The sequence below is a fragment of the Rhinolophus ferrumequinum genome, chromosome 4 (assembly GCF_004115265.2).
Source record: "Rhinolophus ferrumequinum isolate MPI-CBG mRhiFer1 chromosome 4, mRhiFer1_v1.p, whole genome shotgun sequence".
Lineage (NCBI taxonomy): Eukaryota > Metazoa > Chordata > Mammalia > Chiroptera > Rhinolophidae > Rhinolophus > Rhinolophus ferrumequinum.
In genome coordinates this window covers 99,660,076-99,682,533 of record NC_046287.1, presented here as the reverse complement: position 1 = coordinate 99,682,533, position 22,458 = coordinate 99,660,076, and the positions used below count along the sequence as shown (strand labels likewise).

Below are 22,458 nucleotides of genomic sequence, written 5' to 3'. Positions count from 1 at the left end.
ACGCTCCCCAGGGGACACAGAGCTGACATTGATAAACTTCTACTATCACAAAGTTCTACTAGGACAATAAGTGGCACGAAGGTGGTCAGAACGAATGACTTCCATCTGGAGAGCTGCCTAGAGACAACTGATCTTGGACACTCCTCACATAAGAGGAACCAGTTATGTTCTTAGTCCCGCGTCAAGTCTTCGGAGTTTATGATTTAGTTCTATGCTGATTCTTTAGATTAGACCAATGACTGCTGTCAACCTGATCAAGATCCTGCCTTACACGGATAACCAAAGCAGCCCGCCCCTAACAAAGTCTGTGCTGACGTGATGCCCATTTGTGGAGGCCACTGATTTTTGTGAAGGACAGAAGAGGGCTGGAAAGAAGATAAAGAGCAGAGTTACCTAACATTCACTAATGGACTGCTCCATGCCAGGAACCGTGCTGAGTGTTTTTATACATATTAGCTCACCAAAGTTTTACAACCATCCTTTCAGGAGTAGGTATTTTTTAAATCTAAGATGATTACATGTATGTTACATACAGATTGACTCACACTAGAGTACTTCATTTTATTATATCACTTAATTCATAAATACATCAAAATGAATTTCTAAAACGTAATAGCTTTTTAAAAATAACAGCAATACCATTATCACATGTAAAAAAAAAAGATCAACGTTATTAATTCCTTAATATTGTCAAACCCGCAACTGTTAGTATGGCTAAGGATCGTAACACGGTATGTTGCAGTTGATGTGTCTCAAACCTATTAATTCATAGGATACTCCTTTTCCTTTTTTCCTCCTTACAATTTATTTGTTAAAGAAACTGGGTTGTTTTTCCTGTAGAATTCCCCACATTTTGGGTTTTTGTGACTTTTATCCCTGTAGTGTCCTTTAACATGTTCCTCTGCCCTCTGTATTTCCTGCAAACTAGAAGTTCTAACTGAAGACTTGATCAGATTTGAGTTCAATTTTTTGACCAGGATGCGTTACAAGTGGTGGTTTGCTTTTCCTCTCGCCTCTTTTTGTGGTGCCCAGATTGCCCAAGAGAACAGGTGCTGTCAGCCTGACCCCGTCATCAGCCAGCTCCCCAGCACCTTTTTCATCTGATAGACTTGGCAGCCATTGATGCTCTTTACTTAGATGCAGTCTGTCATTAGGGATGGTAAAATGGTGACACTCTTTTTTAAATCAGGTTTACAGAGATATTTTATACAGAATAAAATTTATCCTTTTAAGTAGTGTTATGAGTCTTGACAAATTTATGAAGTCATGTAATTGTCACAAAATTAAGATATAGAACATTTCCACTACCCAAAAAAGTTCTGCAATAAATCCCTTCTTTCCTCCCCACCTCCTGCAACCCAGTGATCTGTTTTCTGTCCTTACGGTTTGGGCTTTTTAAAAATGTCCTATAAATGGAATCTTACACTGTGCAATGTTTTTTGTGTCTGGCTTCTTTCACTTAGCACAAGGCTTTAGAGATTTATCCATGCAATGAGTACCAGTAGTTCTTTTTCTTTTTATTGAGTAGTTTTGATTGTATGGATATAACACAATTTGTGTATCCACTCATCAATCGATGGACATTTGGGTTGTTACCAGTTTTGAGCTATCTTGAATAAAACTGCTATGAACATTACAGTACAGGTTTTTGTGTGAGCTTAAGTTTTCAATTCTCTGGTAATTGGTTAGACTAATTCTGTATGTATGTATGTAAGAAACTGTCAACTTTTTTCAAAGTGGTTGTACTGATTCACATTTCCACGAACTAGTTGTTGCACACCCTCATCTTTATTTGCTACTGTCAGTTTTTTATTTTTGATTGTAGACATTCTAGTGCATGCATAGTGGTAACTGTGGTTTTAATTTACATTTTCCTAATAACCAATGATTTCAGAATCTTTTCATATGGTTACTGGCCAATTCCATATCATTTTTGATGAAGCGTTTATCCAAATGTTTTGTCCATTTAAATCAGATTGTCTTCTTACTGAGTTGTTAAGAATTAAATTATGATAATCTCAATTCTATAATCCCTCAATATTTAATTCTATAAGGAATTTTTCTTTTTATCAATGATTTTGTAAACTTGCAGTATAATTTGTACAAGGAACAGGATAAATGCTTGATTCTTCTTCAATATTTACCAGTTTTATGCATGACTTGGTTCCCTAGCGTCACCCAAAAGGGACCACTAAGTTCCTAGTTGTGATTATCATTATGATTTTATGGATTTTCACATTTTACATATCACAATAATTACAGCTTTATTCTTTTTCTTGATCAAATTAGCCCATCTTTGACTAGTGGGAGATCTTTCAAGTGGTTCCTGAGTCTTTCCAACACAATTACAAGAGTCTTTGACAATTTTCTTTCTGACATAATAACAGGATCTTAGAGTGGGGCTGGCCACACTTGATAGTTTCAGAGGGAGGGCCATGCCAGAGAGACCAACATATGATTCAGGGTAGGAGCTTTGGGTCATGTGGTCAACATGGAGACTGAACTCAACCATGTGAGTAATCAATCAATCAATCAATCAATCATGCCCAGGTAATGACCCCAATAAAAACTCTGAACACTGAGGTTTGGGGGAGCTTCCCTGGTTGACCATATGCCAAGCGAACTGTCACACACCAATGGGGAAAGGTAATGTATCCTGATTCTACAGCGAGAGGACAGTGGAAGCTTTCGGGGAGAGGACAATGGAAACTTCCCTTGGAACCTTCCCAGATTATGCCCTTTATATCTCTTATTTTGGTTGATTTTAATCTGTATCCTTTCCCTGTAATAAACTGTAACTGTTAAGTATAACAGTTTTCTGTGAATTGTATGAGTTCTCCTCACACATTACTGAAGCTGAGGGTAGTTTTGGGAACCCCTTGAACTTGCAGTTGCTATAAGAAGTAAGGGCAGTCCAGGAGACTGTGACCTCTAACTTGAAAATCTTGGTACCTATTTACAAATATTTACATATTTGCTTTATCCTACTATGTAGTATTTTCAGAATAACAATATCAATATTATTACTAACAATATGATGACTAAAAACAATTTAAGATTTTTTTGTAGTTCTTTTTTGTCTTTTGGAAATATAGTCAAATTTCAGTTCACCTGAAATAGTTCCTCTCTGTGTGGCTAAGACATTCATTCATTAAATGGCTTATTTGTTTTATTTTGCTTGATATTTAGGGATTGCTTTTCCCTCTATTTATTTAATTTGATTGAACTTTGTTTTATATAAACCATGTGCATGGTTCTAAGAGTCAGATCTACAGAATGAGGTATATTCAGAAGTCTAGGTTCTACTCCTATCTTATTTTTATATTTTACTTTTTTTATGGCCCACAGTACTTCACTGTAATAAAATTTAAGTTGTAGATAAGAGATCAAAAATCAGAATATTTTTTGAATGTGAATGCTATTGTTAAATAAAGTAATGCTTAAAAGAGCAGGCTTGATTCTTAAGGTTAAATCTTCCTTTGTTTATATTACTAAGTTTTAACCAGATCTACTTTGTACAGAAACTGTAAAGATCAACTTTAGTTCTACACAGCTGAATTGTCACATAATCAAAATACAATTAGAATTTTCTAAAGTAAAATTTAATTTACTAATGACTGTAATTAAAACAGAATTCTTAACAATGAACACTGATATAACATTATTTCTCACACAGGTGCCGTTAGGCACAGTAGTACCTAAGTATCTCTGGGGTATTTGTGAACCAAAGGGATGATAAAACCATATCAGATCTTCTCCATATATTCCCGCTGCCCATTTCTTCATGTTATTAGAGATTTTCAGCCTTCAGCCCTCAGCAGTACTCTTCTCTACCACTTGTCTTGGGTGATTTCCTCTACATCCATGTTTTTACATCCCCTCTAGATGCTGAAGACTTTTCTCTTTAACATATTACTTTTAAATTTTAAGGAAGGTTAGTCGAGTACTTACCAACCCATAGCTCCCATTGTTTCTGCTCTCGTTTTCCCACGTTTTGCCTCTTTAAGCAGTTCATCTATTGCTTTCCTGATGGGAAAAAGGAAGAAATTTGAGAAGTAGTCACTTCACTAAATACGGAAAATCAATTCATTCCACATGTGATCTTGGGAAAGGAACAGCTTTTGAAACATAAAATTTCAAAATTGGGGGAGAAATTTAAAAACATTTTTTTTAAATGGTTGATAGTTTTAAACACATTAAAAATTAAAAAGAAAGTTTTTATACAAAGGGGAAAAACACTGAAAACTAAAGACAAAATATATCCATATTAAAAATGTTCAAATGCACTATTATTCTAAGAAATACTGATTCACTAACCCAACAAAGATGAACCTATTTTTGCTCATCAGTTGGTGAGGGAGTAGAGAAATGGACATTCTTTTCTCTACTAATGAGGACTGAAATTGATATTTTGACATGACAAAGAGCCTTAAAAATAATGCATACCTATTCACCTAAAAATTCCATTTTATCCTAAGAAAATGTTCAAATAAGTATGCAAAACTGTATGTACAAGGATACTCATTAAACAACTTGTTAACAACAAGAATAGAAAACTTAAATGTTTACTAAAAAAGGATTGGTTAAATAAATCATGGTACATCCACATAGCAGATTAGGCAGTCATTAAAAATGAACACGAATACTTGGCACAGAAAGACATTCACAACATATTTAGTATATAAAGTTGGGTACAAAACAGTGTGTATAGGAAAATTTTACTTTAAATTTATATACATATATATATTGTAGAGGAAAACATTTGGAGGGGTGTTATCAAAATGTTAAAATGAGCTTTTGGGTGCTTTTTACTTTTTAGTTTGCTTCTCTGAATTGTCTATTTTTTCTAAAGTGAATCTGTATCATTCGTGTAATTTTTAGAAAGAGATTTAAAAAAACCATAAAACGTATTTATCAACCATATTCTGAGGCTTTACTATATCTGAGATACTGTGCAAGGTGCTGTGTATAGTTTAAAAAGAAGATGGTCATCTCTGACTTTAATATTACTCCTGACATGTAAATATAATAATAAGGCTAAGAAAAAAGAGGTCTAAAGGTGCAAACAAATATAGCCAAAAGACAGAACTACAAATCTAATCAGAATGTTTTGAAACTGAATAACTATATATTGATTCTATCTAAGAACATTTAATTATACTGTTAGAGTACTACTATAGATTCTACTTACACAATTCTCAAAAGATATTAACATTTTGTTAGTTTATAAGAAAGTTTTATTTTATACTGATTTTTATTTTAACAAAGCATGCACATAGCTTAAAAAGACAAATATTATTTCAATGTTGATAATAAAATATAGCAGTCTTCCCTATAATAAAAGTATCACCCTTCCCTACTCACCAAAAATACCAATTTTCAACTCTTTATCTGTTTCTCCTGAAATTACTTCCATATTTCTAAAAGTATGCATTCAAACTACCATATTTTGCCATGTATAATGTGCACTTTTTTGCCCAAATTTGTGAGGGAAAAATAAAGATGCACATTATACATGGTAGTACTAATTCTGTATCTATACAAATGTTTTTAATTCTTTTATTTATACTTATGAGTTAAAGGTGTAACTCTAGAAATAAATAACGATATCCATATGCAAAATAATATCCTGGAATAGGATAATCAATTTTGTTGAACTTAACGATGAACTTGCAACTACGAAGAGTTCTCGGCCTTCTGTGATGCATAAATATCGTAAATTTGTTACCGGTACATAAAATTCCTTATACCTTATATCTGTTCTTGTGTTTTGTAATTATTTGTTACATAAAATTATGTACCATATAACACGTTAAAAGGTAAATGCTAAAATTCCTTTATAATACAAACAATAAGTACCTAAACAAATAAAAATTTAAATTAGAAAATTAAAACGAAAGATTTTCTTTCCCTGAATGTTTGGGCCAAAAACGTGGGTGCACATTTTACATGGGAGGGCATTATACACTGCAAAATCCAGTATTTCATTACTATCTTAATCTTCAACAAACATATCTGGCTATTTTTCTATAACTTACACATTTTTAAATAAACTCCTATTACTAGGGAGACCTTTAAAAAATGCCTTTTCAGCTAACTCAGCAGCCTGATCCTTTCTGATCCATCCTGGGATGGCCGGCTGGCAGGGTCAACGAAGAACGGAAACACTGAGTAACCTATGCAGTCCACGCCCCCCCACCCCGCCCACTTGCTCAAATGGATGTGTTTCCCAGCCCAGCCTCATAGATAAAAGTACAACTGACTACCAAGCATCCTCCTTCTACTTCTTTAAAATAGTAATACATCCTATTGATGTGACCTGAGGGCTTTGTCTCATACATTATTTCATGAAAAATTTGTGGTATCCAGCTCCAAAACAGAGATCCTTTTTCACCCTTTTGTACTTTGCAAGTGCAAAAAAACCCAAAGGGTTAAAATCTTCCAAATGTACCCCCTGCCTATTCCCATCAATACTGTGGTGGTTTCCAAATAAATACAGGTAATCAATCGTACTTGGATCTACCCCTGTGCTCTCTCTCCTCCGGACAACAGGAAGAGTTAAAAATCATCCAGGAAAATCTTGTTTGGGCAGGTCCCCAATATGAACAAACTATGTGTCAGTTACAAACAAACTAGAATGCATTCCCCCATCAAAACTGTGTTAAAATGTTTGCCTACTTTCTAGACCAGCCTCCAAAAGCCAGTTTGTGTCATCAGACAGCTGAAACGCTGTACATCTGCAGGAAACCTGACTGCATATTCTACCATCAAGAGCCATGAAGGTTGACACTGATTCTTTTGCAGTTTTGATTTCACTTCAAACTATCTCCAGCGCGGTCATTACTTTCAACAGCCAGGATTAAGGAGACCTTCTGCCTTACAACTACAACAGAAGAGAAAAGGTGTCTGTATGAGGAAGACTGCCTGGGGCGAAACGAAATTCACCAGCGTTGAAAGATGGTCCAAGGTGAGGCTCAGAGTGTGTGGGGAAGGCGGGCAGTCAGCAGGTCCTCAAGGTTAAGTCCACAGCACACCTGGGACCACACACCGATGGCTGGGGTTGGGCACAAGCTGCGGATTTGTAATTGTTTGACTGACTTGCCCAAGGTAATCTTGCTAATTGTCAGAGGAAGAACTAAAACCAAAGGACCCATGTTTATGGCTACACATCTTCCGACCTTTCTATTAGACTTCCTATCCTCCCCACAAGCACCTGCACAGCATGTCCTGGAAAAGACCTTTTCTCTCTATCATCAAAAGGCAAAGACAAAATAGATGGGAAAAAAAAAAGAGAGAGAGAGACCTAACAGAGCTGCCACGCATTCAAAGAGAGCTGGGTGACACGCCGACCCTGAGGGGTGGGAGGAATGAGGACTGCTTGCTGTTGGGTCCTAAGAAGCGTTTGCTGCCTCCCACTCCAAGTTCTCCTGCAGAGGCTCCTGCCCAGCTTTACTTCCAAATAGGAAAACAATTCCCAGCAATCATGTATTCTCTCCTCGAAATAACAACATCAACTTCAAAATTAAGGGGAAGAAAAATAGAAAGTCAGGTAGTTTTCCTCACTACTGTAGCCTGGAACTCTCGCTGATGAATTCTTGGGTAAAGAGACAGCAAATCCAGTTTTTAATGCACATCATGACAGAGGCTAAATACTTAGGTTAGTCAAGATTACGAAAATCAACATCATGAAACAATATGGTTTTTAATGGGATGATGAAACAGAAGTGCAAACTAAAACGAAAATATAGAAGTCAACAGGAGAATATAGTAAGAACTAAATACACAGAGAATTTGAACAATTAAATGTTATTAGACATAAATTTATTTTTAGGTACAATAATTTTTATAGTTAGATCCTTTAAACATCTTAAAGGTTTCTTTGTAAAACGAATTCATTATACTGGAATATAAACTTCTATGCAAACAAGAAGTTCAAGAAAGCCAGGTCATGAAGCATACAGTATTCTGGGCACAGGAACAAACTACAATCAATTCTCAATGGGTATGTGTGTCACCTACAGCCAATTTCCCATCCTAGCCCAGCTTCCTCAGGCCTGCAGATTCATTCCATTAGCCAGCTGGTTAATGCTCAAGGAATGTAAACTGACCATAATAGCAACTTAAATAAAATCCAGTGGGAAGGCAAATCTGATGCAAAATCATCTTGAAACCCAAAGTCAAACAAATTAGTTTTGAGTTATCTGGCTCTGTGTTTTTTAAATTCACATAAATCAACTGCGAGGTAACTATATTGGTATATAGAAAGGGTAGCAGGAAATTTACAGCAACTGAAGTGAAACAACAGCAATTGAAAGGCAAATAAAATAATGAGCTTAAGAAAATGAGATTTTTAAAGAACTAAAAATCAGAGAAGCTAAATATCAAGTAATTGCTGAAAAAAAGACAGAGACAGAGAGTTAGACGTATCTATATACTTTCTTGAGAAATGATGAAGGAAAGTTGTTATGGACTGAATGTTTGTGTGTCCCCCCCCCCCCCCAAATTTATCTACTGAGATCCTAACCCCAATATGATGGTACTAGGAGGTAGAGACCTTTGGGAGGTAATTAGATCACGAGGGTGGAGCCCTCGTGAACGGGATTAGTATCCTTCTAAGAGATCCCAGACAGCTCCCTGGCTCTTTCGGTCATGTGACGACACAGTGAGAAGGCGGCTGTCCATGAACCAGGAAACAGGCCATCACCACACACCGAATCTGCTGACACCTTGGTCTCAGACTTCTAGTGTCCCGAACTGTCAGAAATAAATATTTGTTGTTTAAACCACCCAGCCTACAGTATCTGCTCTAGCAGCCTGGATGGACTAAGTCAGAGAGCTAGGAACATAAGACTGAACATTAGACGCTTTTTCGCCTCCCTCAGTCTTTAAAAAGTCACCTTTGATCAACTAACTGTGAAGTCTAGTATGTGCCACATGATGGATGGAAAAAGAGGTTCAAATAAGCACTAGTCGTATGAGAATAGTCTGAAGGTCTTGATGTGCTCAGACAAGCAGGACTCGGTGCCAAGCACACACATACTGAGAACCCAGCAGAAACAGTGCAGCACCACTGGCTCCTGGGGACTGGGAAGGTGGCTCACTGGCCCAGCACATCACCAATGCTGGGCCACCAGTTTATACCCACGTTGCCCACATGCTGGGTAGAAGGCACTGGGTAGAACTGAAGAGAAACTTTACTATGGCAATCTAAATTTCTTCCCAGAATGGAGGGACAAGGCTTGGAGAGAGAAACAGAATTGACTTGCTCTTCAGTAAGGATTTGATGTCAGACCACAGAACATTCTGATGAAAAAATATAGACAGATGATTTGGACTACTGCTGGTCTCTGCAAACAGCTGTCCAGAGGCTCACGGCCAGCCAGCAGCATTAGTGGTCGTGATCATGAGGAGGGCAGAAACCACAGGACAAGTCAGGGCGCTGGATTACTTAGTCATTCAAGTATAGATGCCGATGAAGACATTCAGGCCATCGTTATTTAATTCCAGAAAGTATCAAATTGTCTGGGGCACCTACTACCTATAAAGAAAGGTAAGAACATTCAAATTGTGGTAAAGGTTTTTGAAGACAGGTAAGACACATAGGAACATTGAGATCATTTGGGAAATGAAAAGAATCAGTAATAGATAAAAGATGGAGGTACAAGAAATTAATCCTGTAAATTATGTTAAATGTAGCCAACCTCTACCAAGCACTGCTCTGTAAGTCCGATGATGGATACAGGGAGCAGGCCCTTCCCTGGAGAGGATTACCACTAGTGATCGTATTATGGCAAATAAAGACCTGTATGTGTGCTCTAGAAACAAATATTGTGTAACAGAGGGAAAGTGGGAGGGAGTCCAATATTTCCCTATTTATAATATAACAAACAGGGAGAGTTAGGAGAAAAGGTGCTTAATTTTTATTAAAAAACAACTTACGTCAATAAGACGCTGGAGGACAATGGAGGAGCATGAATTTGAGTGAATGATTAAAGAGACTTTTTGATTTCATGCCAACATGGACCAGAGAGAAGAAGAAAGTGCTATTTTAAGCAAGTCTGGAAAAATCCAAGATATGGCTTGATGATACTAACTTCACAGAGTTATGAAGATAAAATATTAGTTTGGATTCAAGCGTTCTGTATTTTATAAGAAGCACTAGAAATGCAATAGGAATTTTTCACTTGACTAAACTGCTAGAGGTCGGGAAGTTGTCTCTTTCATCTTAGTGTTCCCTCTGCCTGATACATGGCAGGGACTAAATGAAGATCTAGGAATGACGGGTTCTGGGTGTGAGTGTGACATGACAAAAATGCAAGGATTCAAAAATAAAAACATCTGTAGCCAAAAGAGGAGATGATGAGGGAGACACAAGAGGCGAGACAAGGAGGTGAAGACAAAGGAGGAAAAGTAAGATCATGTGTCCCTGGGCAAAGAAACGTCATAAAGGAATTGGCGGCCACAGGCTCCTTGCTCGCTCTCCTGCAGCGGCCAGATTGGAACAGGAGCACGACAATCCCACGTGGCCTCAGAAACATCAAATATTAGGTCATAGCGGGGCGCTGCAGACACTGACTAACGACACTGGAACAGCTGTCGGAATGAGGCAGAGCTGGAATATTTCCTGTCAGGATTGAGGTCTTTAATCTTCTAGGGCTGCTTGAAGATTTAGCAAGATTTCATAACTAGAAAAAGACTTCTTCCTTAGTGTGCTACCAATCAGAGATGAATGGCCTTTGTTTAGCTTTGAAATATCATTCTTTTGTTTCATTACACAAATGGGTAAAAGCCCACTTCATTCCCATATGTTCACATTCTCTAAATTCCATCTCTTAGTGAAGATGCTAATTGTGCTTTGAAATGAAAGTGCTTCAGGGTTGGAGTCGAAAGATGCTCATACAAAGACCTCGCGATGTCATAGCGAGGCCACTGGCCTGTCTCTGCAAGGCCCCAGCAGACGATACATGCCCTGTGGATTACCACATTCCCGGGCCTTAGAAGCTGTCTGGCCAGGACACCCAGCCCCACTGCAGCCTCGGAGCTGCCATTATAGGCACGGTGGAACTTTGCGTAGGCTACTCTCCGTACAAATAGCTGTCCACTGCAGCCACCTCCTTCTCACTGGACAGAGATCAGATGTCACCTGCTCTACAAGCCTTTGCTGATCTCCCTATTTGCTCCACATCAACAGATGTAACTGCTCCTTTCTTTCAGGATCCCAAGGAGCAATAAAGTCCCACAAACCATAGTTCTAAGTATTTAAAAGTCATTAGATAAGCTAAAAAATATTAAATAAAATATATTCCTTCCTCCTATCATAACAAGTTACCTTCATTACAACAAAAATAAAAAACATGTAAATCTATGATGTTTTTAAATGAAAGTCAATAAAACATCAAAGACGATAGAATTAATATACTGTACACCTTGATCATTCTGCTGATCAATATTTGGTAATATTTGGATAAATACAGAAATAAAGACACACATAATTCATATATTATTTATTCCATAAAACTTATTCTCCTACCTTGATTTCAGCAAAATCACCAACTATATTGTTATAATCAAGATTTTCACATAGATTATGTTCTATGGACTATAATAACCTAAAGCATTAAAAAAAACGTAACTATTCAATGTGGATACAATTTTAATATATTTGTCAAAATGTAAATTACCTTAAATATAAAAAATTGAAAATCTAAATTGTTTTAAAATATCCCTGCAAAATAATAAAATGATTAATGAATCGGTATCAAACTCCTTATACATTCTATATAGACCTACCCATGGAGAAATATATGAATAATATGATTTAACATTGCAAATATTACTCGGCCTCCAAATATAACTATTCCTAATATTGTACTAGGGCATGAGAACCTCCAAAATCATGAACTAAACTCCTAAGACAAACAAGAAAATGGAAGCTTAGCACTACCGGGAAATTCTATTTTCTTAGGGGACCATCTATTGCATTCACGCCAAGAAGGTTTTGGCAAGTTAATGTGTCTTTTTGCTTCTAAATACGTCTGTGGCTCCAATCCTTCCTGTACTCTCAAGTAGTATCCGCTCCAAAGTCAACAGTGGTACAACGCACCAATCTCCACGTATTCAAGTTTCCTTCCATTCAAGGATGCAGGTCAAAACACAAGGAGGGTGTTTCCTGGGTTATGAATTGCACAGAGAGCCAGATCCCTAGTGACAGAGAGACCTATTCATGTTTGTAATCTATGTCCACTCGTGTTTGTACACCTGGGGCTGCCCTCCTCACCCAGGTTCAAGGCAATTCTCCTTTGATCCTTTGAATATTGATATAATAAGGACTTAATATGCACCGCTAGCACGATGGTGAAAAATAATAATGCAACAGTGCCTATGTTCCATGTATCTTACACTTAATTCTCACAACTCCTCTAACATAACTACTGTTTCATAGATAAAGAGATAAGGAGAAAATAAGGAAAAGTCAAGAAATGTACGAAGGCCACAACAGCCAGGAAGTGACGGGGCTGGAGTGTGAATCCCGGAGTCCACTCTAACCCTTACACTAACTACAGCCGTATTAAAACCCTCACTGAGCTCAGTCTAGTGAGAGAGGCAAGTAAAGGGATGGCAGCAACGTGTTACTGTGCTTATTTGTATTCATGACAAGAACTGTGTGGTGAAGACAACGCTCCAGTCCCTTCACCTAGACACTGACAGTCTCAAATATCCACGGCTACCCTTTCTAGGTGACCTCGAAGGGTGGGTTTTTCTTACGGGGAGATGACTTCCACAGTTAATAAGTAATATGTGAGCTGATTCTTACTACTTTGCTCCTTAGAAGGAAGCTTTATTTCTCAGTTCAGAAGACACCTCACTGTCGGGATGACGGCATAATGAAATGACCTCATGTTCATAGTAGTAAGTGTTTTTATATTTATTCTTAAATCCTAATTAAGAAGCCACATACAGAAAATACAGCTTATATTTTCAGTTCCTATTGTAAGAGCTCATTAAATGTGCCATGGTAAATTTTATATAAATTATGAAGAAAAGCATCTCTAACTAAAATAACTTCATGGAGGTTGGGGGGGAGGGTAGAGAATTAACTTAGAAATAGTAAACTCTGAATAGATAAGCCCGTGAATTATACCGTACCACGAACAGAATGATCTGTTTGACAGGTCAAATGTAGATATATATAATCTCCTACTGAAATATTAGTTGGGAGAAATAAACCCAAAGAATATACGGTCAAAATGATTACTGAGCTGTTTAACTCAATGAAAACATTTTGTTATCTCCTTAAAACAACAGATGCTTTGAAGAACAAAAATGATGAAAAGAAAACTGCAAAGAAAAAAGGGTTTCAAGTCTAGAAAGACGGGTATGGAAGGAGGCCAATATCAAAGCAGAGAAAAGCAAATATGGCGGCTGCTCGAATTTTGTAAAAGACAGGAAAATACAATAGAAGGCCAAAAGAGCAGAAATAGAAAATGAATTCAAACTCTCACCAAACAGCCACTCAAAACGCAAAAAGGAAAAAACACCAATTGTACCAAAGAAAATATTACAATATGAAGCTTCTAAGTTTGCCTCTACAGCTTTCTTTAATGAGAGTTGAAGTTTGGCATCCTGTCCTTTGATAAACACACCACATACCAGAAAAACCACCGCACCAAAAGCGTGGTCTGTAAACCACTCTCTTATTCCTAAGTTTTATTTCATACAAATGATCTGCAGTTCTCTGCAGACCATCCTAAACAATGCTTCAGAGTTCTTGGATCTCAGCCCCGAGAATGGCCTATTCAGCAGAAAGTCCCGTCAGCCCACTGAAGCTATTGCCTTCAGTTGTGTCAAGGCTGCAGTAAACTGCTAGAAGACAAGCTGTCCACCCCTTGTAAATTTCCATGTCTGATTCATCAAATGATTGTAAAATATACTTAGAACTAAGAGTCAAGGAACGGAAAAAATGAAGATAAAATGTTCCAGAATGTGTAGGACTTCCTAATCAATTCACGCTCTTTAAAAAGTGTTTTCATTTTTAAAACACATATAGAAACTATAGTCTCTTGAAGGTGCTATTTCAAAATAAATAATTTACCTGCCATGACCTGAATTAAGCAATTTTTAACTCATGAAGAAAACATAGTGATACTTCTAATTTTTAGAAGTCCAGCAATACACAAGGAGAGAGGAGGAAGAGAGAGCCTGCATTCCAAGGCCACTGGCGCGGCTTCAGCGACCCCGCTGGGGCCTCAGGAGACAAGAGATGATGAAGAGCTGGTGAAATTGAGGGAATGGCCCCCTCCCAGCAGTGTGCACCTGCCCTGCGGACTGCCAGCCCCGGACCTACCTTGACCGCCACGTGTTTTCTGTCTTTCACACTCTAGGTTTTAAAGAGTACTCTGAGAGATATGGCAGTTTCCTCTACAAAACTAGCCGGGAGAGTCTCTGAAAAAAATAGTACATCGACACATAGATAATACTTTCCACATCGGTAACATCAGTAATTAAGTACAAGAATAATCTACTATAAAAAATAATTTATTGAACCCAGTCAGTAATAGCTTGGCTCTTTTATGGACCCTTCAGTGTCAAGTTTCAAGTTGTTTTACAGGTGATAATTTGTATAACAATGAACTTAAGTAGCATAAGGCAATTTTCAACCCTATTTTTCCAACCCTATTTACTAAAAAAAAAATCTTAGTTCATAGACATACAAGTGTCTTGGAAAAAAATTCTTCATTTCTACAATGTAGTAGTTCATGGAATTAAGCAGTTAAACACACACACACAACTAACTTTGGGAGTAGCGGTCCTTTGGGGAAAACATTTACAAAAGTTTAAAGGATTGAACTTAGATGGCTCATTGAACAAGTTCGCGAAAACTGCACAACTGTGCAAACAACGTTTCACGTTTACTTGTAAAGACTCCAGAGATGCCTCCCTCGCAGCTGGCAGAAGTCACAGAGCTTGGTGCAACGCAAATACATTCTCACAGATGCGGAATTCACGGGCACAGGCGGGCCCACTAGAGAGGCTGTGGGATACCAAAAAGGAAGGAACCAGCACACGGAAACTCACCGCTACAGGAGAAAAGCCCCAAGTGTGGGCAAGTCCACTACCGATTAATGCAACCTTTAAGCGTGTATCACAGCATACAAACACTGTAACAACCGCCAAAGGAAAGAAACCACACGGAGTAATTAGTGATTTGGGCATCAGAAACCAGATGCAAGATAGTCAAGATCCAGCAAACTCTGAAGCAGCACTTCATTATTCAGCGACTTATAAATTACTTACATGTGATGATGTGACCAAGAGGGGAATATAAAAGCATGTTCTGGAGCAAATGTTTCACGATGCATGTTACGACGTATCAAAAAACTTAAAGTCTTCTCCTATCCTTGTATTATTGCTATGCTTTAAGTCACTGCACATGTTAGAAACGTGTCGTTTACTGCTGAAATACAACCCATCCTCAGGGATGGAACGGCAGCTGGAGCAATGCTAATAAGAGTTTAGAACTGTGTTAAAAACAGAACAGGAACCCATCTGAGGCTGCAGGGGGAAATTCTGAGCGAGACAGATCACACTGATTATCCCAACAGCGTAGTGGGCTTGCTCCCATGGTCTGATACACTCGTATGCTTACAAAAAAGGGTACTGCGTTAATACAAATGTTTGGGGCCATACTTCCAACTTATTTGAAATATCAAGCCCCTACATTCAGAGTTCTCCCTTAACATTTGCTTGATAGAAACTGGGCCATTTACAAACTTCTGTATTAATTCCTCCAGTTTCCCCAGAGGCCCTAAATCCAAGTATTTACAAGACTCTTTTTACTATAATAAGCAAGGAAAGAAGCCAAAATGAACAGTGATTCAGCATGATATAATTATCTCACTGACCCTCAGAAAAACCCTTGAAGTTATTGTTCCCTTTTATTTGTTAAGCACCTAAGGATTAGGAAGGTTGAACTCATCCAAGGTCAACCAGTAAATGGTACACCTAACTCCATATCCAGAGTCCTTCCGCTGACACACGCCCTTATTTTATTCTATCTATGAAGATATTTTCTAACATTCTGAGAGTGATAAAGTGCTCCTTTGGTGAAATATAGAAAGGTAAAATTTATGTAAAGATAATGCCAATGAAGTTTAATAATACGAAAACTGCTATCTTTATGAACCAAGTATTAATAAACCCATATCAGGGTTCTTAACCAGATGTTCTCTAACTCATTGACTCTTTTCATGGTTAAAATGTACAAAAAGCAGTCCCATTTTCAGCCTGAACTTAGATATAAACAAGGATTACTGGTCAACTGTTTGGTCTCTCAAACTGAACTCTTTGGAGCATATATTCTGGCAAAGCTTTGGTATCTTCACATGTACCGGAGGCAGAAAACAGGCAACATGATGGATATTAACAGCTGAGCCTATGGAGTCAGGCATTCTTGGGTTTGTGTCTCCTTACAAGCTGTATAAGCTTAAGCTGGTTACCTCACTTCTGTAGACCTCAGTTTCCTTTCCTATAAATTGGAAAAACTCCATCTACCTTGAAGGAGGATTAAACTGGTTTTCCCACTTGGCTAAGCGAATCAGTCTTCTTATTTTACAGCCACAGCTACGTGTCTGGTAGGCCATCTGCTCTCGGCTAAGAATAAGCCCATTTGGCTTCCTCGTGTCCTGGCTTGTTCGGAAGCAGTGCTCTCAGATGGGGACCAACTCATCAGAACAAGAAAATAGAAAGGGAACTCTTGGCTTGCTTGCTACAAGTCTGGGCAGCAGGTAGTGACACACCTGCAGGCTGACACTTCTAAAGACAGACATTTTTGGCAGAAAAAGTTTCTAATCCTAAGGCCCTAAAATCCCCCATTTTCCCAATCCATTTAAAAACAAAGTGCAATCTTTGCTATGTAAGCAAATAAACAAAGAAAAACACAGGAAATAACCTGTAGAACCAAGTCTGGAAGGCTTCAATTACAAGGTCTGATGCAGAACCTAATCCAACACATTTACTTTGTCAAAGAACATGATGATTGTACACTTTATTCTTCATCTTCAGGGAATGAAATGGTAACTGACGCTTACATCCCCCATTTTATATTAATCACTTTCGAATAAAAACCCTGTGAAGTATTCCAAGTACTAGGATTTATGTTTAAGTATGCAGGACAGAGTAAGCCAGCAAACCAGGGTCTGAAGTAACTGTAGGTGAAGAATCTCAGTGATGTCTGATCCTAATTTGAAATCTGAGTCCCAATTAAAAGTTATTCTGAGGTCCCATATAACTTACCAAATATGGCAGCGAGAAATTAAGAGTTGTGGGCCAAATGCTCACAAGGATCCAAGTAAAACTGGAAGAAATTGATTAGAGCGATAAAGGTGTCACTTGCTCGATTAGTGGCGACTTTTGGAAAGCCCCTAGGTAACCTCAGTGTGAAGACTGGTTGCCAGGGGGAACCAACCAGTTGATTGGAGAGTTGAAACTTTCAGTCCTACCCTCTGACCTGCAGGGAGCTGTGAGCAGCTGGAGACTGAGTTGAATCACTTCCAGCCAACGATTTAATCAGGTGTGCCTATGTAATGAAGCCTCCATAAAAACCCCATAGGACAGGGTGTGGAGAGCTTCCAGGTTGGCGAATGCTTGGAGATTCGGGGAGAGAGGGCATGAAAACTCCACGCCCTGCCCCACAAATCCTGCACTATGTACCTCTTCATCTGGCTGTTCATCAGTATACTTTATAATAAATTAATAAACCCAAGTAAATGTTTCTCAAGTTCTGTGAGCAGCTCTAACCTGAAGAGGGGGTCGTGGGAACCTGCAATTTATAGCAGGTTGGTCAGAAGCACAGGTAACAATCTGGACTTGAAATTGGCATCTGAAGAGGGGGTGGGGAGGGGCACGGCCTTGAGGGACAGAGCCTATAACCTGTGTTTTGTCGCGTTATCTCCAGGCAGATAAAGTCACTGCTTGGTGGTGGAGAACACACGCACTGGGGGTCTTCGCGTGCTATCAGGCCATGCAAAGACTGGAACTTCTCACAATTTTCCACCAGAGCAAGGGGAAGTCCATTTTCAAAGGCAAAATAAAACCTAAGCCACCGCACATCAGTTCAGCCTATCAGATTTTATTTTTTGCAGTATTACTGGCCTGTGAATTCTCCAAATCTGAAACGGAGCAGTAGGTATGTAAAGTACAGCAGGTGCTCACAAAACCACAGTGGCTGCCTTGGGGGCCAGTTCTCTCTAATGTGAGATGTACTCACTTGTAGCCAAATTTGACTTTGCAGATCCAAAGTCCTGACCTCTTAGACGTGTATAAACAACATGCCCAACTGTCCTTAGCTCAGGTAACGTCTCTGGACTCACCTACCACCTAGCAGGTCCACGTGGAAGCTCTGCTCGATTCCCACTGTGCAGGCTACTCGGTTGGCACTTACCTTTGCCTCTTCTGGTCATTGCCACCTTTTGCCTAAGTGAATTCCTAAGTCTGTCTCCTCCCTGACAGTCCCAGCCTGTTGTTGTCTACGTGTGACAGACTATGGAGCTAAAGATACACAAATCTGTGATTTTCAACTCTGAAGCTTATAGAATAGTTATTTCAGCCTCTCAAATTCAAACCCAGTTCTTAGGATATTCAATGAAAAAAATACAGAGTCCACCTTCTATTCACTCATTGATAAATATTTGATGAGTGTCTACTATGAGCCAGGCGCTACTTCTCCAGGGGCTGTAGCTACTACCAGGTAAATGTGTCGGGGGAGGGGCTACAATTTTAAACAAGCTGCAAGAGTTAGAAGAAATGACACCTTTCCTTCAGGAGTTCAATAATACACAGCTCTTTGGTCCAACCTGATTGCAAACTCTGTGAAGGAACCAAGTGAGATTCATCTTTGCATGCCTAGTACCTGGAAAACAGCAGGGCTACAAAATAGCTGCTGGATAAAAAAAAAGAGGTACATATTCTGTATTTTTCCAAAGCAATGCTACTTGGAATAAATGGCATCAATTTATCGGACAGCTGGCAGGAAATGAATGTATTAATTGGCACTGATAAAACTAGCAAGCTTAGAATCAAATCTTTTGAATCCGACTTCAAAGTACCCAAAACAATAACCCCCCACCTTTTGCGCCACTGCAAGTCCGTGGGGACGAGACCCCAAGGATACTCAGCATCACCATTTCATATTGCTGCTGCTGCAAAACAACAACGTCCTTTTCTCAGCTTCAAGACGGAGACATGCTGCCTTTTATTTTTGACCAATAGGAGCACAAGTAATAAATGTGGCATGGGATAAAAGTGCTAAGAGATGGCAGTCTCACAGGCGCTTGAGGGGCTCGAGAGAAGACATAATGAACTAGAGTACAGGGTCTACCTGCCTTTATTGGAGTTCTCTATGATGCTTATCACCTCAGCACTTCCTCCACTGAAGCCACAGGGGAGGCAGGCTTCCACGCCCCACACAAGAAATCTCTTCTCGAGGCTTGTTACTGTGATGGTTGAGTATGCAAGTGTCAGCTGATGAGTGTACAAAAAAGTATCTTTCCAAATCATCACTCCTCCTCTGCAGTTTGTCCTCCCTGGTGTGGCAGTCACACCCAGACACCGACGTTCAGTCACGCAGGCATTCATTCATTCACTGAATAAATACTAATGAAACCCTACTTTACGCCTGGCAGTTTTAAATGCTGGGCACACACAGGCAAACAAGGACAAAGCCCTTGCCCTCAGGGAGCCTATACTTAAACGGAGTCAGACAACAAACAGATAAATACATAATATCATGTTGGTTAATAAGTATTCCAAAGGAATGAAGCAAGGTCAGGGATAGAAAATGATGGGTTTGTCTGTGGGTGCACATGCTGTTTGGAGAAGGCAGTTATGGTAGGCAGCTTCCAAATGGTTCTAAGGATCCCCTCCTCCTGGTATTTGCACCCTTGTAAAAGCTGGACTTACCGACTCACTTCTAACAAACAGAATAGGGCAGAAGTGATGGGATGTCCTTCTGAGGTCAGGTATAAAAAGACTGGTTTCCATCTTGAGCTTTCTTTCCTGGATCCCTTGATCTGGGGGAAGCCACGTGCCACGGCATGAGGCAGTCACACGTGAGTCAGCTTGGAGGTGACTTATCCCCTAGTCAAGCCTTGAGCTGACTGCAGCCCAGATGACACCCTGATTGCAACCTTGCGAGAGACCTGAGTCACAATCGTCCAGCAAAGCTTCAACCAGATTTTTGACCCCCAGAAACTGTGAGAAATGTTTTTTTTTTGGTTGTTTAATTTTTACCAGCCACTAAGTTTTAAGACAATTTGTTATGCAGCAATGGATAACTAATCCAGTGGTCATGGATGGTCTGAGTAAATGACCTTGGAAAGAGACAAACCAAGTGAAGATGTAGGGAAGTCTAGGGCAAAAGCCAAGACTCTGAAGTGGGAAGAAGCCAGGCATATATGAAAGCAGTGAGGAGGCCAGCGCAGTAGTCACACGTGATGACGTGGACACACAGACACGGACCAGTTGGAGCAAGCCAGCCCTGAGGACTGCCACAGATAAGGAGGCATAACCAGTTCTATGAAGGCCACTCTTCCAACCACCACTAACTGGCTTCATCTATAACCAATATAACAAGAATAACAGTAACAGCTAATTTGCGTATTTAAATGTACAGTATTAGGAATTGTACTAAGTGCTTTATTTCATTCATTCTTCACAAAAACCCTATAAAGCAGGTGTTATTATTAGACCAGTTTTACAGATAAGGAACCGGGTGCTCAGAAAGTTGAAGTCGCTCTCCTACACTCACCAGTTAGGAAGTGGTGGAGCTGAGATTTAAACCACGCCCTCTTACAGGCTTAACCCTTCACCTTTACACAACACTGACTTGACAGAGAGACCCTTAGAAAAAGAAAAAAAACCCCAAAATTCCAACCCTGAAACTGTTGTGTAAGCCAGCTGGTCCAGTCTCTGTCTGATTAGATGCTCCTGGCACTTTGACTTCTCTTGGAGCCCTTTTAATATAATTGGTTGAGGCACTATATACCTTTTTTTTTTTTGAGGTTTGACCCAAGTCAGCATAAATTTAGAAAAGCAAACAAGCAGCTTTTCTTTTGGACATATATTAGGTGCCTTGTATAACAAATATGGAATTTACTGAGGATTAGTATGATTAGATAAAATATCAATATATTCTATCTTATGCAATTTTATGCTTCGCTGCCCTAGCTCGAACCCTGCCTTCCTATCAATATTCAGGGATCTGGCACCAAATCAGGTATCCATCTGCTATCCAACTTGCTTTTCCTTCCTGCTTAACCTTTGTCTTGAAGTTTGGGGAAGATTATGAATGTTCCCTCAGAATTTAATTTCTTTCTGGAAAAAAACCCACAATCCTCAGTAATCCCCTTTCCGGACCAGAGCTGGAAACTGCAAAATTCCTCACTATTATGCTTGTCTCCTGATAATCAGCTCTATGTGCTGTAAATAGCGAAGTGTTAACTATCCTGTACCCACCTACGTAAAACTACCTGTCACTCCAATTTACTTTTATCCAATCCTAGGGATTTCCCCACTTTGCTTTCTCCCACCCCCTTACTCTATTACCAATGGATTTCATGTAACCCTCCCTCCTTTGATTTTATATATAAAATAAGCTGCAAACCGCCATTTCGCGGAATATTTTCTCAATCCGTTGAGATTTTGCTTCTCTGCAATTGTCATCAGTTTGGCTCAAATTAACTCTTATAAGCTTTCAAAAACACACACACACACAAAAACCCGCATAATCCATTTATCTTTGAGTTTTACCTATATTCTGTTAATGGGAATGCTATTTTAAACTACCTTTCTTAAAACAATGGCCTTGGAATACAGATAACATTCCATACTGAGATTCACAAATTCATATTAGTAGTGCTTGGGCTAGAAGAGACAAAGTAATAGGTTACCAAGGTTTTTTGTTTTTAAGTTTTTACATAGAAGAAAATGAACAAAACCCAGCTTGTTCAACACAATCATCGATATCGTAACAACATGAATAGTTAACACTGATTGACAGCACACTATGTGGGCCAGATAATACTCCAAGCACTTTGAACATATTATCTAAATTAAGTTATAACAGCTTTATATGGTAGGCATTATTGTTAACCCAATCTTACCGATGAAGAAACTGAGGTACAATGAGGTCAAATAGTTTGTCCAAGGTCACATGGCTCGACAGTCTAGAGCTAAGACTCAGGGAGTGCTGCTATCTCAACAGTGCAACCTCTTAGCTCCTACACGACACTGCCTCAGTTATTTAGCTTGAAACAATGTGCAGAATTCCTAGCACATCAACTTCTGCTTCTAAGAAAGATATACTTTTTCAAAAAATAAAAAAGCCCCATTAAAAGCAACTCAACTCCCCTAATACACATACATGTATTAGCCAACTCAAAACTCCTACAATATCCTACTGTC

At 39.0% G+C, this 22,458-nt stretch overlaps 1 protein-coding gene across 1 annotated transcript in view; it reads right to left on the bottom strand.

Annotated features, from left to right (window-relative positions):
• Window positions 1-22,458, bottom strand: part of LOC117021560 (protein POLR1D) — a 40,160-nt gene that overhangs the window by 11,897 nt on the left and 5,805 nt on the right. Inside the window, exon 2 of the mRNA XM_033104803.1 lies at window positions 3,952-4,026. Coding sequence (XP_032960694.1) covers window positions 3,952-4,026 — 75 coding nt within the window. The remainder of the gene's footprint in view (window positions 1-3,951; window positions 4,027-22,458) is intronic.